Source organism: Cydia strobilella, chromosome 20 (genome assembly GCF_947568885.1).
Source record: "Cydia strobilella chromosome 20, ilCydStro3.1, whole genome shotgun sequence".
Classification (NCBI taxonomy): Eukaryota; Metazoa; Arthropoda; class Insecta; order Lepidoptera; family Tortricidae; genus Cydia; species Cydia strobilella.
The window spans coordinates 8,665,687-8,681,219 of NC_086060.1; the positions used below are offsets into that span (position 1 = coordinate 8,665,687).

General features: G+C 40.6%; 1 protein-coding gene across 1 annotated transcript in view; it reads left to right on the top strand.

The window, feature by feature from the left end:
* LOC134750645 (probable sodium/potassium/calcium exchanger CG1090) overlaps positions 1-15,034 on the top strand; it is a 36,065-nt gene extending 21,031 nt beyond the window's left edge. Inside the window, exons 3-17 of the mRNA XM_063685865.1 lie at positions 146-236; positions 778-929; positions 3,165-3,221; positions 4,149-4,290; positions 6,192-6,302; positions 6,998-7,175; positions 8,211-8,357; positions 9,031-9,125; positions 9,694-9,803; positions 10,232-10,363; positions 10,798-10,885; positions 11,464-11,628; positions 12,738-12,840; positions 13,599-13,729; positions 14,248-15,034. Coding sequence (XP_063541935.1) covers positions 146-236; positions 778-929; positions 3,165-3,221; positions 4,149-4,290; positions 6,192-6,302; positions 6,998-7,175; positions 8,211-8,357; positions 9,031-9,125; positions 9,694-9,803; positions 10,232-10,363; positions 10,798-10,885; positions 11,464-11,628; positions 12,738-12,840; positions 13,599-13,729; positions 14,248-14,447 — 1,902 coding nt within the window. The 3' untranslated portion in view covers positions 14,448-15,034. The remainder of the gene's footprint in view (positions 1-145; positions 237-777; positions 930-3,164; positions 3,222-4,148; positions 4,291-6,191; positions 6,303-6,997; positions 7,176-8,210; positions 8,358-9,030; positions 9,126-9,693; positions 9,804-10,231; positions 10,364-10,797; positions 10,886-11,463; positions 11,629-12,737; positions 12,841-13,598; positions 13,730-14,247) is intronic.
* Positions 15,035-15,533: the final 499 nt, after the last annotated feature.

Consider the following 15,533-nt stretch of genomic DNA (forward strand, 5'->3'; position numbering starts at 1 on the left):
CTCATAAAGGTCATAGGAAATTTCTGAAATACCCAATATATGGCAATATATGGGGAATATTCATAAATGTATATAAGAAACTATTATATACGAAAGCAATATTTTTCACGGCTAAAATTCTGAGGCATTTTGTTAATCATTTAAGCCAAAAGAGGGGTCTACGCTGCCCGAGCCAACTCCCACGAAACTGACGTCGAAAAAAGAAACTGACTTTACCAAGGAAACCAGTGCAAAAGGTATTTAAATGCTCACATATTTAATTTTTTTTTATTAATGTTATCTTTTACTTTTAATATTGCCAGTATAGCGATAATATTGATAATGTTATTTTATGTTACATAGGTCATATGGTAACTGAACCATAAAAGATTTACCTTAAATAAAGACAAGTTTGACCAACTGTAAACTATTATCATAAAAAATAAATGGTCAATGTAAGGAAAACTCCATAATTCTGACAGAAATATATTGCCATTTTTGCCACAACTTCACTCTTAATCTACGTAGGAACCAAACACACAACAACAACAGTACAGTCGAAGGCAAAAATATCGATCCAGACAAATGGCTCAAAAATATGGCAACACGACTTTATTGTCTAAGGTGTAAGAGCGTACACATATTTTTGAAACTGGGAATGTATATATATTCATGCCCTTGACTGTACCATCAGCCGTAAAAGTGCATGGCGTCTTTATCAATGAATTCATTCATAATTTCTCCATGCACATTCGCAGCTCACTGTACCTTAACATAAATATTTTAACGTTTCCACAGAAACAGAACCAACTCCCCCTGGTGAGAAAGAGAGAGTGCCAGAGGAAGAAGAAGACAAGGGTAGGAAGAAATTGCTGAAAGGCACCGAGGAGCCCGACGAAGAAGATGAGGGAGAGAAGAAGAAGCAGAAGGACGCTGGATACGAGCCCTCGGTGAGTGCCACACTGTTCACTGACAATTCGTAAATAGGCCAATTGAACTAGATCCATAAAAAGCGTTTTGAGGAATTAATTTCCAGTAAGTTGGAAATCGTTTTAATACCTTCATTTAGTCCTAAATGCGTGAAATCTGAGTTTGCGCAATCCCATCAGTGCATACATTTTGGGAGACTTGGGAGATACATTTTTCCTTGGATTTCCAAACCACTATGAAGGAACCCACCATCATCTGCAATGGCACTACCAGCAAGGTTTGGTGGATCAAGACACTGGTGAAAAGGCTTTCTCTTAATAAAAAATAAGTTTGCAATTAATTGAGATTTTTTCCTGTTTCTAACTTTGATTTCGGTTGTATACCACTGAACCGAATTTGATAATTATTCGTATACTAATTTATTAATATAAGCTATTCTGTTTATTTTGTGGATATATAAATATTGTATTAAGTTATTTCCAATTATAATTTAATATAAAAAACTTGAACTTACCTGTATTACACAACTTTACACAAAACCTTACCCTAACCATTAATTTGTTGCTTTCATGGCGGGGAAAGGCATCGAGATCAAAAGAGGGCTTCAGCCGAATTGTAAAAGCTCCTTGTAGATGCTGTATGCAAATCTTAATCTCATCCTTCGTACAGGATCTCATCGCTTGGGAAATGTAGCATATAGCATGCAGAGCGTAGGTTTGTCAAAGGAGTGGCGGATTTACCAATCAAATTAAGCAGTTGCTTAGGGAGTTAGAGCACTAATCTCAAGAATAAATCGAACCTAATGATGAATGACCACGAAGGGATAGTGCACGATGGTCTAGAAATCTTTAGGGCTTCAGAATATACCTATTAATCCGGCACTGGCTAAAAAGTCAGCAGACCAGTCTAAGGCTGCCTTAATGCCTTTCGACTGAGACTAAGATGAGAGTAGACTCAAACCATAGCACTGGCGCCGTATAAAACATGCCAATTTCTAACGCTACTTAGCGAACGAAACGCAACTGTCACTGTCACACTAATACGGAAGAGTGATAGAAAGATACAAAGAGACACAAATAAATAAATAAATATTAGGGGACATCTTACACAGATCAACCTAGCCCCAAACTAAGCAAAGCTCGTACTATGAGTGCTAGGCGACGATATACATACTTATATTGATAAATACATACGTATATACATAGAAAACACCCATGACTCGGGAACAAATATCTGTGATCATCACACAAATAAATGCCCTTACCGGGATTCGAACGGACCATCGGCTTCACAGGCAGGGTCACTACCCACTAGGCCAGGCCAGTCGTCTAATAATAAAATGTTTTTATTAATTGTAATATGCTAATATGTTTTGTAATGTTATTAATTGTATTATGTATTGTAATGCTTTATTTTAGAAATTACTTGTAAATGTAAATAGGTATTTACCAATAAATATCATACATAGCTGTTTTCACGTCTGTTAACTGACGGATCTTGCTCACTGCAAAAGCTACAGAATTCAGTCTATTCGAGAGATTAGCAATATGGACCCCACTGTAGTTTAGAATCTAAAGTTACGCCAAGAAAAACTGTACGATCTACTAGTTCAAGTTCCTCATCGTTTACAACGACACTTGTTTGCTCTCAATCCTTTCTCATCATATTTTCTCGGAATTGTTCGTATTTTGTCATGCTATATAGTCAGTACTTTTTGTACTGCAACTGTTTCCGTAAAAATACGATGGGAACGGATTATTCGCTACTTACATCTGTACAGTAATTTGTAATGATTAGTTTCATAGATTTCAGTGTTTAGGCTAGTGGGGGCTCATTAGCGCACTGTTTGTAGCAAACTTTTCATGCCCGTGTTGATCTTAATGTTTGGCCCAGTTTTCGGAAACTATAGAGCCGGAAACTACTCGTGTTTCATGCAATAATGTTATGTAGGGTAAACATATAAAGTTATGTGGTGATCGTACTCCTAAAGGACCTATCTCCTTCTGCTCTCACTAAGAAAGAATAGCTCTCTGAAAAAACAGTGCACGCTGATGTACATCTCTACTTTTGAAGTAATAGGTACTAGGAATAAAGCTTAGAAATCTAGTATCACAGAGCCGACCTAAAACTTAAATACTTATTTCACAGCATCTTTGGTTTATGTCTCATTATGGGTACCACGTCCATGGTAGGGGTGTTTACTATATACATATCTGATCTGACATATCTCTAATGTTTGTTTTCGTTGGTTGCAGAATGTAGTGCCCACGGTCCACCCCTTGAGGAACTGTACTCCCCCAGCTATCGAGCAGGTAACATGCCAGTTTATTATTAGACAAGTTCAGTTGTTTTATTTGCGTTAATTTTCTAATCAAAATGAAAAGCGATATAGGTTTTAATTTTAATTTTATACGAGCAAAAACGTATCTAAAGATTAAAGGTTGTCCACCGCAATTCAACGTGGTAACGCGGCTAGTGTGATGGGCACCTTTGCGCCAGGGACAACTCGGGGGGGGGGGGGGGACTTTTTGACTAGGCTTAATTTAGTCTTAAGTTATTATTGAATTGTTTTTATTTTTATACTGACATTTATTGAATAAAATTTTATTTGTGATGCTAGTAAATAAAAAAATCTAAAGATTTAGTAAAGTTTTCTATATTTTCATTTATTTCCTAGATACAAGGATTAGAATAGATAACGTCATAAATAATTAAGATACAGTAAGCCGAAGAATCAAGCCTATCTTGTTTGTGCAAAGACCTGACGTTTGGAACGGTTCCAATGGTACGGTAAAAGGCCAGTCCAGACGGGAACATTTTTTCACAATCTGATTAAATTGTCTGTTCAAATCAGATGGTGTGGGCGCATGAATGAAATTGGCTTGCCGATTCCACTTTATTCGATTGTAAGATTATGACCGATCAAATGGAGGTGCGGACGCGAGAATACCAATTTTCGACTATAGTATGTGCATTTGAGAACATTTTTAAAATTACGAGCCCTCGAATTCACCTTAAATCTAAAATTGGTGATTAAATTGTGTACGTGTGGAAGCTACATGAGATTGACGCCAATTTATTTTCTGACCATATCAACCGATTTAATCATCCCGTCTGGACTGGCCTTAAGTATGCCTTTTTTGTTTGTTTGCTCGACTTGCGGATCATGCCAGTAATTCGTAGGTGTAATGTGTTATTATTACAAGTATTTAAACCGTAACTGTTATGCTTGTACACAGTTCCCTAAGCCACTGATGGGACAAAACGCACGCAAGCATGGAGGCCTGATATTACACCTCCTAGTGGCTGTGTTCACGTTTATCGGACTCGCTATCGTTTGCGATGAGTACTTCGTGTCCAGCCTTGACAGGATCTGTGAAGGTACGTAGACTAAAGCGAGGTTTAGACTAGCAAGAACTTGCATGCAATTTACGTTACATTGCCGACTAAACTGCATTCAAAATGTTTATCAGATACCGCAATGTAATGAAAATTGCATGGAAGTTCTTGCTAGTCTCAACCTTGCTTAAGAGAGCAGAAGACTTCTCGCCAATAAGCAGGTGCTGCCTCTATAAATAAAAAATAACTTTCCTAACATATTTTAATACTTCGTGCCAATAATCAGAGCGCTTCTGTTCTACCCCGTAAAGTTATAATATGTTATAATCACTCGTATATTTACCTATACGTGAATTTTTCTCACAAAAAACACACACAACAAGATTGTTCTTAAAATCGAGATGTTATCGACAATTTCGGCCTACAGCTTCAACTGAACGTTACCTAAGGTTACAGGGCTATAACCGCGAAAATCGAAGTTCGCAAATTGCGGGCATCTTTCTCTGTCACTCTAATTACGCCTTCATTGGAGTAAAAGAAAATCCCCGCAATTTGCCAATTTCGATTTTTCCTCTAGGCCCCCAGAGCCTTCAGACGACCACGTCACGAGCGTTCAGAGGACCGCGTTAGTCGCGTAGCGCGTACACTTAAGTTCGCAAAATGCGGGCATCTTTCTCTTCTCAGAACGCGACCAGAATAGTTTCTCCCTAGCATTCACACTGCAGACACTACCGTTATATAATAACAGCTTGAAGTTCATCCAAGGTCCCTATATAGCTTACTGTAGGACAAGATTGATTTGTATAAGATTTTTAAGCTTCATCAGCGCGACTTTGCTTGCCACGGGCCCATTACACCTGCCAGGCTTGTGGTCATGTCACTCGTGTTTGCCAATCCCGTATTAATTACACAGCCATAATAGTACATTATTGTCGAGGCTCGGAAGTAGCTACTTGCTGGCTGAGGATTCGTTTTAAACGGACGACCTTGGGAGTCCGTTTAATTGAATCCAAAGCCAGCAAGTAGCCTTCCAGCCGAATCATATATAGTGCTTTTCTCAAAAATGGCGCAATAAATATAAATATAATATAAATATTTTACAGAAGCAACGTTCTTATGTATATATTTTCACAGAAAAAAGTCAAAAGATTTGCTTTGCCGCGTTTTTATTTTTAAATTAAAAATAGAAGTGTATTTTTCTGCTGAATATTTTTGCCAACCTATTTGAGACACCTAAATAGTCGCGGTACCAACATTATAATAATAAGTACTGATCATCTGTTTTGCTGTTTAATGGACCCATGCCTTCATTTGATATGGCCACTTCAACTTTTAAAAAGTTTGGAACTCGACAAATAATGGAATTTGTATGCAACATTGCAGTCCCGAAATCGAGACTGCAATGTTTTTAACTTTTTAATTTTTTGACTCACCATAAACTACGCACTTCGCGACCTACTTTTTAACCGGCAACGTCGACTTTGCCGTCCATTTTTGAGAAAAAAATCTTGTCTCCCTAACCTATCTTGTCTCTTGTGATGCTACTTGCGTCAGTCTTTTAAGGGTTTTCCACGAGAATGCTGAGAAAGCAATCCTATTGGGTCTAGTAATATTTCATGACTTGGCTAACAAATTGGCAGTATATTTTCGAGTTCGAGCTTATCTGATTTTATTGAGGTAGCTGCCAATTCTGCCATACAAGGCAAAAGCGTTACGTAAGCGACATTCTCCTGGACCTGCAATGCAATAGACGCGAAGGCCATTAATGATTTAACTATTATAAACTATGGCACATCCAGTTTGTCAGTAGAAAAAGTCGGCATATTTTAAATATGTAGGCGCGTGACCTCCTATAGAAAATTTGTATTTCGCGTCTTTTTTTACTGTCACAGTGGGTGTGCCAGAGTATGTACATAATTGATTTGTTTGTGATATTGTTACAGAGCTAAAGCTTGCGCCCGACGTGGCCGGCGCCACGTTCATGGCGGCCGGCAGCTCGGCGCCCGAGCTCGCCACCGTCGTCATCGGCGTCTTCTGTGCGCGGGACGATATCGGTGAGGAACTTTATAAGAATTAAGAATAATAATCATTGATTGCCACACATACATATTCAAAACATTATGCTTAGACTCTTACAACACACACAAAGGATGAGAAAATAATATAATAATATTATGACTACCTTTGCTACTATAAATTGTGTTACTGTACCCACAAACATTAATTGTAGGTAAGCGTTTCTGTGTTAATCTTAACTTTATATCCTTTGTTACTTAGCGCTATATATTGTAGATATTTTATAAGTAACCCAGTAATCTGTGGATGATAATGTTGGTCTCACACTTTTTTCCTAGTACCTATTGTAATTCTTTGTTGAAACCTTGTGTTGTGTGTTACTGTTTTTTGTCCCAAATAAGTACACAAAATAAAAATTGGGGGTAATTAAACACTTTGAGGAGACACAGTAGATTCCTCGCCGAACAGTTGAAGGGTTAGTAATAGCAATAGCTTCCTAGGACCAAGATATTTCAGTGCTCTCCCTTTTGGCTCCTTCATCAGGTTTATATAATAATGTTAATTTGACAATTACTCCTGATTAAGCCAAAGTAAATTATTTTTCTGTCGACATTATTCCCGCAACGTTCTCTTAATCCTCTTAGATGATTAAAGAATGACGACAAAAGAAAAACATTCCTCAATCTTTGGGATGCTTGCATGGAGATCTTACGTACGTAAATGTATATTGCAGGCGTGTCAGGCGTGATCGGCTCCGCAGTGTTCAACATAATGTTCGTGATCTCGGTGTGCGCGCTGTGCGCCGGAACCGTGTCGCACCTCAACTGGTGGCCACTGTGCCGCGATTGCTTCTTCTATGCCATCTCTATACTGGTCATGCTGTGTACGATCGCCAATGGATACATCTCTTGGTAAGATATAACAAAAAACAGCCTGAAAGCCACTGATCCTGTCAGTCGGTGTAAAGTTTGCTAAAAAAAATGTGTATAAGTGGATGCTGCATAGTGTAGGTAAGCTTTTAAGAACCAGCATGTGACGTAGATACGTGTCTTGGTAGGAAACTATGACCCCTGGGCTGATGCTGCTAGAACTAAGCACTTTGCACTACTCCTTGTGATCACCGTGTCCCACCTCAGCTGGTGACCCTTTGTGCCGCGACTGCTTCTTTTACGCCATCTCTATACTGGGCATGCATGGTACCTACTCACCATCGCCAATGGATATTGTGTCCTGGTAAGAGAATAATGATATTAAACGAAGGTGAATTTAGCAAAATTTGTCTAAAAGCAGTCCTCACTAACAGCTGCCTAAACGCTATTGATCCTGTCGATCTTCCTAAATATGTATTTCAAGAAAGATCATGTAGAAAAGTGTGCAAAGATTGGAGTTGCCGTAAGCTTGAAAGAAACCGCGTTAGACCCAGATACGTGTCCTGGTAAGGAACCATGATCACCACTGCGGCAATGGATAAATTGAATTCAATTCAATACATTTATTTCATGTAACCAAGACACATTTCATTAGTAACACTTACAAGACTAAGGGGTTAGTAGGTAGGTACAGCTAGACTTAAATTTAAAACAAAATAACACTAACGGGAGAATGCCATCCCTCGCAGTGTGACAAGTAGGGACAGTCAACCCTGTCCGCTATCAATCGCAGAATGCTGTTGGGACTGCCGCGCACCCGGCGCACCAGGGATGACGCGCGTGCACGCATGGTAGCGAAAACAACTTCGAGTAACATTGCTTGTACTTCAGACTCCTTTTGATCATTTGGTTGTCATCCAACCCAGACCCAGGAAACTAGGCAATTGGAAGAAGTCACGATGTATTTCGCAAACTCGTATGTGTCTTGGTAAGATATCACCAGTTCATATAAACGTTCTTGAAAGTAGGTAGATAACGTCAATCATTCTAATGCACTATTGTAATCTAATCTTGCAGGCCTGAAGCGCTGTTCATGCTGATAATGTACGGCGTGTACTGCGTGGCTCTGCGGTTCAACAGCGAGCTAGAGCGCTGGGTTTTGACCAAGAAATTGCCCTTCAAGCTGCCAACACGGGAGGAGCAAGCTGCGCTCGTCACATACAAGTAAGTCTTAATCTGGCTAGTTTGCCAGACTCAGACCAGCTACCAACGGAGTGAACGAAAGGCTTCATCGTCAACTCCAATTAGCCATCATGTGTCATTCATCTTCATCACGTGGACCGAAGCTCTTCCTCTAATGAATCCTTCTTGGTATTCAAAATGCTGAAAGTAAAGGTAGATTTACAGAATACCACGGTAGAGCTCTTCCATGGTGACTTCTCAGTTTCAGTTACTGGTCAGTGAACTGACTGGTACTCCTTGAATCGATGCAAATTGTCAGTACCTAACTGTCTCCAGCTTAAGGCCATTCGTTGCAAGACAGGCGCCTTCCATAAAAACGTCACTAAGTATATTGTTTACGTTCGATGAACTCTCTTGATACCCATGATCCCAATTCCAACCTGCAAATCCTACAATCTTCTAGGTATACGTTCAATTCTAGTTCAGTGAGGAGAAGAGGATGCTGACCTCTGCCTCATATGAAACCCCCATATTAAATAAGACTATCTTGTCATATTTACGAAAAAATCAGGGTGTTTTACTTGGGATGAAGGATGAAGAGAAAATGTTTTGCAACATTTGACTTGACTCTAATTTGAATTTTCACAATAAGTAGTAGTAAAACAACCTCAATGATATATATATATATATATATATTTACTCATTATTTTTGCAGGAGCGCGGCTGGGGCGGCAGCGGCCAAACCCGCGGGTGACGAATACACGCAGATGGAGGGACAGACCAAGGAGACCGCCCTGCAGAACCCCCCACGTAAGGAACCAGGAATAAACCGCTCTTTTATTCTTATAGTACCTATTTCATTATTTTGCGCTCTATTCTGAACCAACTTACAATAGAGCAAGATACCTTGCTAGAGCGCATAAATTATAAATCATGTCGATAGCACCCCCAATCTACCTACCTACCTAAACCTACCTACCTACCTACTCATATGTTTCTCCTTAAATCTTGGATCTGGCACGTAGGTACTTTAAATAAGTAATTTTCTTTTAATGTCATCTCGCTCGCTCGCCGCACATCGAGGCTGCCACGCGAGCCCGTGCCCGTGGGTGGAGACTTAGAATAATTTTACAAATGCGTGGTTACTCAACACACGCACACTGATTTCTCCGTCTTACGTTAGTTTATTCCCTTAGATACAGACAGCAAAGTTGTCATAATTCTAGACTATCGTATATAGTTTGGAAAGAATCCTTTTTCAGGGGAGCAGAAGCAAAAGCAATCATAGTTTTTCTTATGCTAGTATATAGAGAGATGGATATAGAATTTTTTATTCTAAAAAACTGTTTGCCAGACTAATGTATTAATTTGTCTTCAGCATACAACCCGGATGCTGCATACGACAACGCAGCGTACAACGCTGACCCTGCTGCCCAAGCGTGGGACCCCAACGCCACCTGGGATCCTAACAGCTCTTGGAGTGGCCAGGTAGGTACTAACGCTACTGACTTCCGCTTCCGTAAAAATTTACGATTTCTTCAAGCCATGTTAAGCAGAATGTGTCCCCTTTTATTACATAAATTAACTTAAGATCCACATTCAAAAATTATATTTCAATATTAAAAGACCAAAGGGCACCAGCTACATTGTCTGGCCAAGAAAAAACACCTCAAGCGAATTCCATAAAACGGTGAGGGCAACGCAGATCGAGACCGATGGAAGTAACTCGCCAAAGCTGCACAATCAAGTGGTCTCAGTAAACGGGGCACGACAAGAAGAGAAGGAGAATTCGAAAAGACTAGCGTAATTCCTTGGACGTCTTTTATGACATAATCAATCTAAAAGCCTAAAGACTTATCTTCTAATTTCTCACGGCTTAAAACAGTTCGGTTTAGATGATAAGATGATTTTTGCAGTCCCAGCAACCGGCGGCTCCTGCTAGCAGCTGGGGCGATACGTACAACTCTCAGCCGCAGCAGCAGCAACACCAACAACAACCTGGTTCGGCTGCTCAAACGCCAGGGCAGCAGCCACAGCAGCCAGCGCAGGTGCGCTACATAAAACAAATATTCTAATAAAAATTCGAAGATCAGTTTCTAGAGCTACAAAATTCATACCTATCCCACAGCGCCTTGATTTAATAATAAAACGGCAGATGTATAAACTTTTCTTTTCAGGACAATATAAATCTGCCCTTTTCAGTGGCAACAGAGAACTTCTCTTGTCAGAGCAACTGTCACTGTTTCTCTGTTTATCACGGAGTTGTCAGTCGATCACTCAATCAAAACCGTTCTTATTGATGCACACGACGTCAGTCGATGTGTAGATGTAAGTGTAACTATATATGTATGTTCCCACATATTCTATGGGTCTTCTCTTTCCGCACAGACTGAATATAGAACACAGGAGCAGGTAGACCTTACTTTGTCAAGCCTGGTGAACTTTGGATATATAAAATGTACATTTCGTATCTTGGTTGCAGGCGGCGCCCGCAGCCCCGGCGTACTACAAGGCTAAGGAGTACAACCCGGAGACCGCCATCAACCCTCTCATAAAGCCCATCGGAGCAAGTAAGTAACAGTATATGTACATACCTTACGGCAGGAAAGTAAGAAATGTCTCACATCTGTCTCAAGTCTGCCTGAGGCTTTCTTATGTACTAGTCGTGGAGTGAATACTATTTTTCTGTTCGACGAAGCCGGACAGCGGCAACTTCGTTTAGCGCGGCGGGCAGATAGTTGACTCTTTCCGTCGTCAAACATTATATACGAATGTGACCACACATGCGAATTAACTTATTCTTGCAAAGGAGCATAAGCCGTGAACCGTCCATTGCGTCTGATGAGTCGTTTGTCCATCCTTGACCTAACCATAAACGACGAAAACAGCACGTATCTTGAATTGAGCCCCCTGAGTATGGTCTACACAGAAGAGACAAGATAAGGTACGAAAATTAGGAGGTCCGTTTATTTTATCATCCACAGGAAAATCGAAGTTTCATACATAACCTTAATTAACTCATACTAAGAGAGATTTTGACTTTTTAGTAGGTGATCTACTTAATAATAAATATGTGAATGTTTACTATATTTCTTTTAGTTAACGATTTTAAACTCCAGATTTAATTTGATTTAATCATTTCTTCCAGACCACTTCCAACTAGCGGCGTGGGCCGTGGCGTACCCGGTGCACTGGTCCTGCCGGCACACCATGCCCGACTGCCGCGGCCGCTGGTACCCCATCACCTTCCTCATGTCCATGCTGTGGATCTCCTTCTACTCCTACTTCATGGTGTGGATGATTACCATCATCGGTAAGTTCCAACTAGCAATGGCCTTGACACATCATGCTCGATTGCCGCGGCCGCTGGTACCCCATCACCTTCCTCATGTCCATGCTGTGGATCTCCTTCTACTCCTACTTCATGGTGTGGATGATTACCATCATCGGTAAGTTCCAACTAGCAATGGCCTTGACACATCATGCTCGACTGCCGCGGCCGCTGGTACCCCATCACCTTCCTCATGTCCATGCTGTGGATCTCCTTCTACTCCTACTTCATGGTGTGGATGATTACCATCATCGGTAAGTTCCAACTAGCAATGGCCTTGACACATCATGCTCGATTGCCGCGGCCGCTGGTACCCCATCACCTTCCTCATGTCCATGCTGTGGATCTCCTTCTACTCCTACTTCATGGTGTGGATGATTACCATCATCGGTAAGTTCCAACTAGCAATGGCCTTGACACATCATGCTCGACTGCCGCGGCCGCTGGTACCCCATCACCTTCCTCATGTCCATGCTGTGGATCTCCTTCTACTCCTACTTCATGGTGTGGATGATTACCATCATCGGTAAGTTCCAACTAGCAATGGCCTTGACACATCATGCTCGATTGCCGCGGCCGCTGGTACCCCATCACTTTCCTCATGACTATGCTGTGGATCTCCTTCTACTGCTTCTTCAAGGTGTGGATGATCACCATCATCGGTAAGCTTACAGTTTTATAATTTTATAACACTAATGTCAAAGACCGAAACGACCAAGATACCTTCAGGCAGAAGAGTAAGATACGTCAGGTAAATCACGACGTTAAGAAAAAATTCAAGCTGTCATGGTGATAAAAACCACATAAAAACCTTGATGAGTAAATTAACAAAAAAACTACATTGAAAAGTTTTGTTAGGTCATTGACGTTTTTACTGAAGACCAAATTTAAAAACCTTTAGTGCCCGTGGTTGAACTTAAATCAAACCATTCAATTCGGGGCGACACCACCGTGCACTCCGGCCAACGCGGACTGCAGTAGATTTGAAAGTCATGAATTCTGTGATTTGAAAATTTTCCAGGAACTTTCTGTGACTTGTACTTCTGCATGGTCAAGTGTACTAACTTCTAATGATATTGTTTTCCGTCCAGGCTACACCCTGGGCATCCCGGACACGGTGATGGGGCTGACGTTCGTGGCCGCGGGCGTCTCCGTGCCTGACGCGCTCTCCTCGCTCGCCGTCATCAAGGAGGGGTGAGAAGAAAGAACCATATAGCGTACCTAGTTTATTGTTTTTTCCTGAACTTGATTAAAGTCAGGTTAACACTAGATTATGCAATGTATTAATGGACTCCTGCTACATCTAATCGACAGATTTATCATCACAAATCACACACAACCTACCACCTACCAACCTTAGAATTAGAGAAATATAAGGAAAGAAAGAGTGGTAACTCCATACATCAGTTTTCTTACCAAAACGCGAGTTATTTCGTAGTTGACATCTAGCATCAAATCGCGGAATTTAACAGTACTGCTAGTTGACAATAGATAACGCGACGAACGAAAACTAATGCTCAAAAATTTTCATAAATTATAACCGAATTAAACGATATTTTTTAACTCCTTCTGCTTGTAATATTAGTTGTAAATTGTTTTAGCAGTACATTTTTCGTCAGTAGCGATACTTGTGACATCATCTGGTGTCAAGTAGCGGTACTGATAATTCCAGTGACTTGACGTTAGACATCGACTACGAAATAACTCGCGTTTTGGTAAGTAAACTGATGTATGGAGTTACCTACCACGCTTTCTTTACTTATATTTCTCTATGGTCTCAGTGCAGTAGGTAAATTTATTGGGAGTTCGCGACAGTCAGGCTACCACGTTTTTGTTGTCTCAACGAAATATTCCAGTGACACTGTCATTCCATAGACGAAATTCATAGTAGTAGTTTTAACGATTCTGACGCATTAACAGTACAACATCATATGGCACTGAAATCTCGACAGGTACGGCGACATGGCGGTCTCGAACGCAGTGGGGTCCAACGTGTTCGACATCCTGGTGTGCCTCGGCCTGCCCTGGTTCATCCAAACAGCCATCATCCAGCCCGGCTCACACGTCAACGTCATCAGCAAAGGTACTCGTTTATCAGGGCTACTGCTTCCTATCTTGAAAATATAGATTGGGGTACATGAATTTACCTGACGGAAACTAGACATCATTTGGAAAGACATATAAATCTGGATTCAGGATAGATCCACGTTACCCTCTACCTGTAGATAAGGTTGGGGAAATGTGACGAGAGCAAAGAGACATTGCCAATAAAGCCCCCCATTCACGGCAGTCCGCCTTGCCGTCCGCCTCATTATGCAGGATTGTAAATGTTGTCGCGACCTGTATGGCGTCCGGCAAAGCCTCCCGTTCACAATTGCAGTCCGCCTCGCAGGATAGACTGTCTTCTCAATACGTCCATTGAATGCTACGAGTAAGTTAACTATTTACTTGCGTGAAACAATGCTTGCGCAAGCTTGAAAACGTAACAAGTATTCTCCAAATTAATTTCTTAAGTACCTATGCGCCAACTTTAAATCCATTACTACCCTCAATACGCCTACAAATTGCAACAATTGTAGGTACATACCTTCTGCTTTTCAGGTCTCGTGTATTCTACCTTCTCTCTCTTCTCAACCGTGATCTTCCTGATTGTGGCCACCCACGCCAACGGCTGGAAGCTGGACAGGAAATACGGCATCGTCCTGATGATATGGTACCTTCTCTTCATCACGTTCGCCAGTCTGTACGAGCTCAACATCTTCGGGAACTTCAACCCGCCTGACTGCGAGTCTTTATATTAAATTGTCTATGGTAAGTGACCTTTGTCTTCAGTTGGCTATGCGTCCGTGTTGCCAGTTTTTTAAAAGCATAGAGTTTAGTTCGATGTTGAAATGTATTCTTAAGCTCACCACAGTTGTGACGGAATTCAGGTAGCGATCTTTATTCTTCGGTCTCTTCCAACGCATTTCAGTTTGTTAGTTCGCTCAAATCTGTGTGGTTAAGTCTGAATTTTATCGTGACCGTGAAAGAAATGGCAGATTTTGAAGAACTGGCAAATCATTCTGGCAGATAAGACAGAACCATAGACACTTCGACCCGAATTCCGTCGGGTCTGCGTTGAGATAGATGTTCTCTTCTATTTTACGTATGTTGGCTATGAAATCTTTGTAGATACTATTTTTGTGACTATCACAAACTTTATGCTGGTATAACATATTATATTATATACTAAGTTTTCTATTACATAATACCATTGTCTTATGATGAATAAAACATCGATGTTGTTCTCGCTATCTGTAAATTATATTTTATGTTTAAGCATTTAACTGTTCTATCTTATTCTAATTACGTAGGTTATTGTACCTAGATATTTTTAAAGCATATTAAATGTTTTATGTGCAGTCAAGTATAAAAGTATGGGAGCATATAACTTACTCAAAAATATGTCCCATAGTTCTTAATTCGCTGACATAAGAGCTATGGGGCATATTTTTGAGTATGATGTGATTGATATGTGGAGCCATATTTTTACACTTGACCGTACACTTAACTTATACCTATTAGTGCGAGCGAGGTGTACTTATAAAAAGTAAGTTACGCAGACATTAGCGAATATTTCAGTTTGACATTGCTAAGACGTCGTGGTAAGGCTACTAGTGTTTTTTTTATCGCAGCTCGTTTAAAATGAACTAAAGGAAAACTTCTGGTATCTGGTAACATTCTGTAAACCGTCACCGTCTTAATGAAGCCGCATCAGTGCAGGGTCTTGAACAGTGTCGTATGCAAAATTTTCATACCGCAGTGTATAGTGTAACTTCCAAAGCTTCAAGAAACCCGATGTTACCAGGCCGAAGTAATGCCGTTACCCTCTGAGATGTTTCTATTCT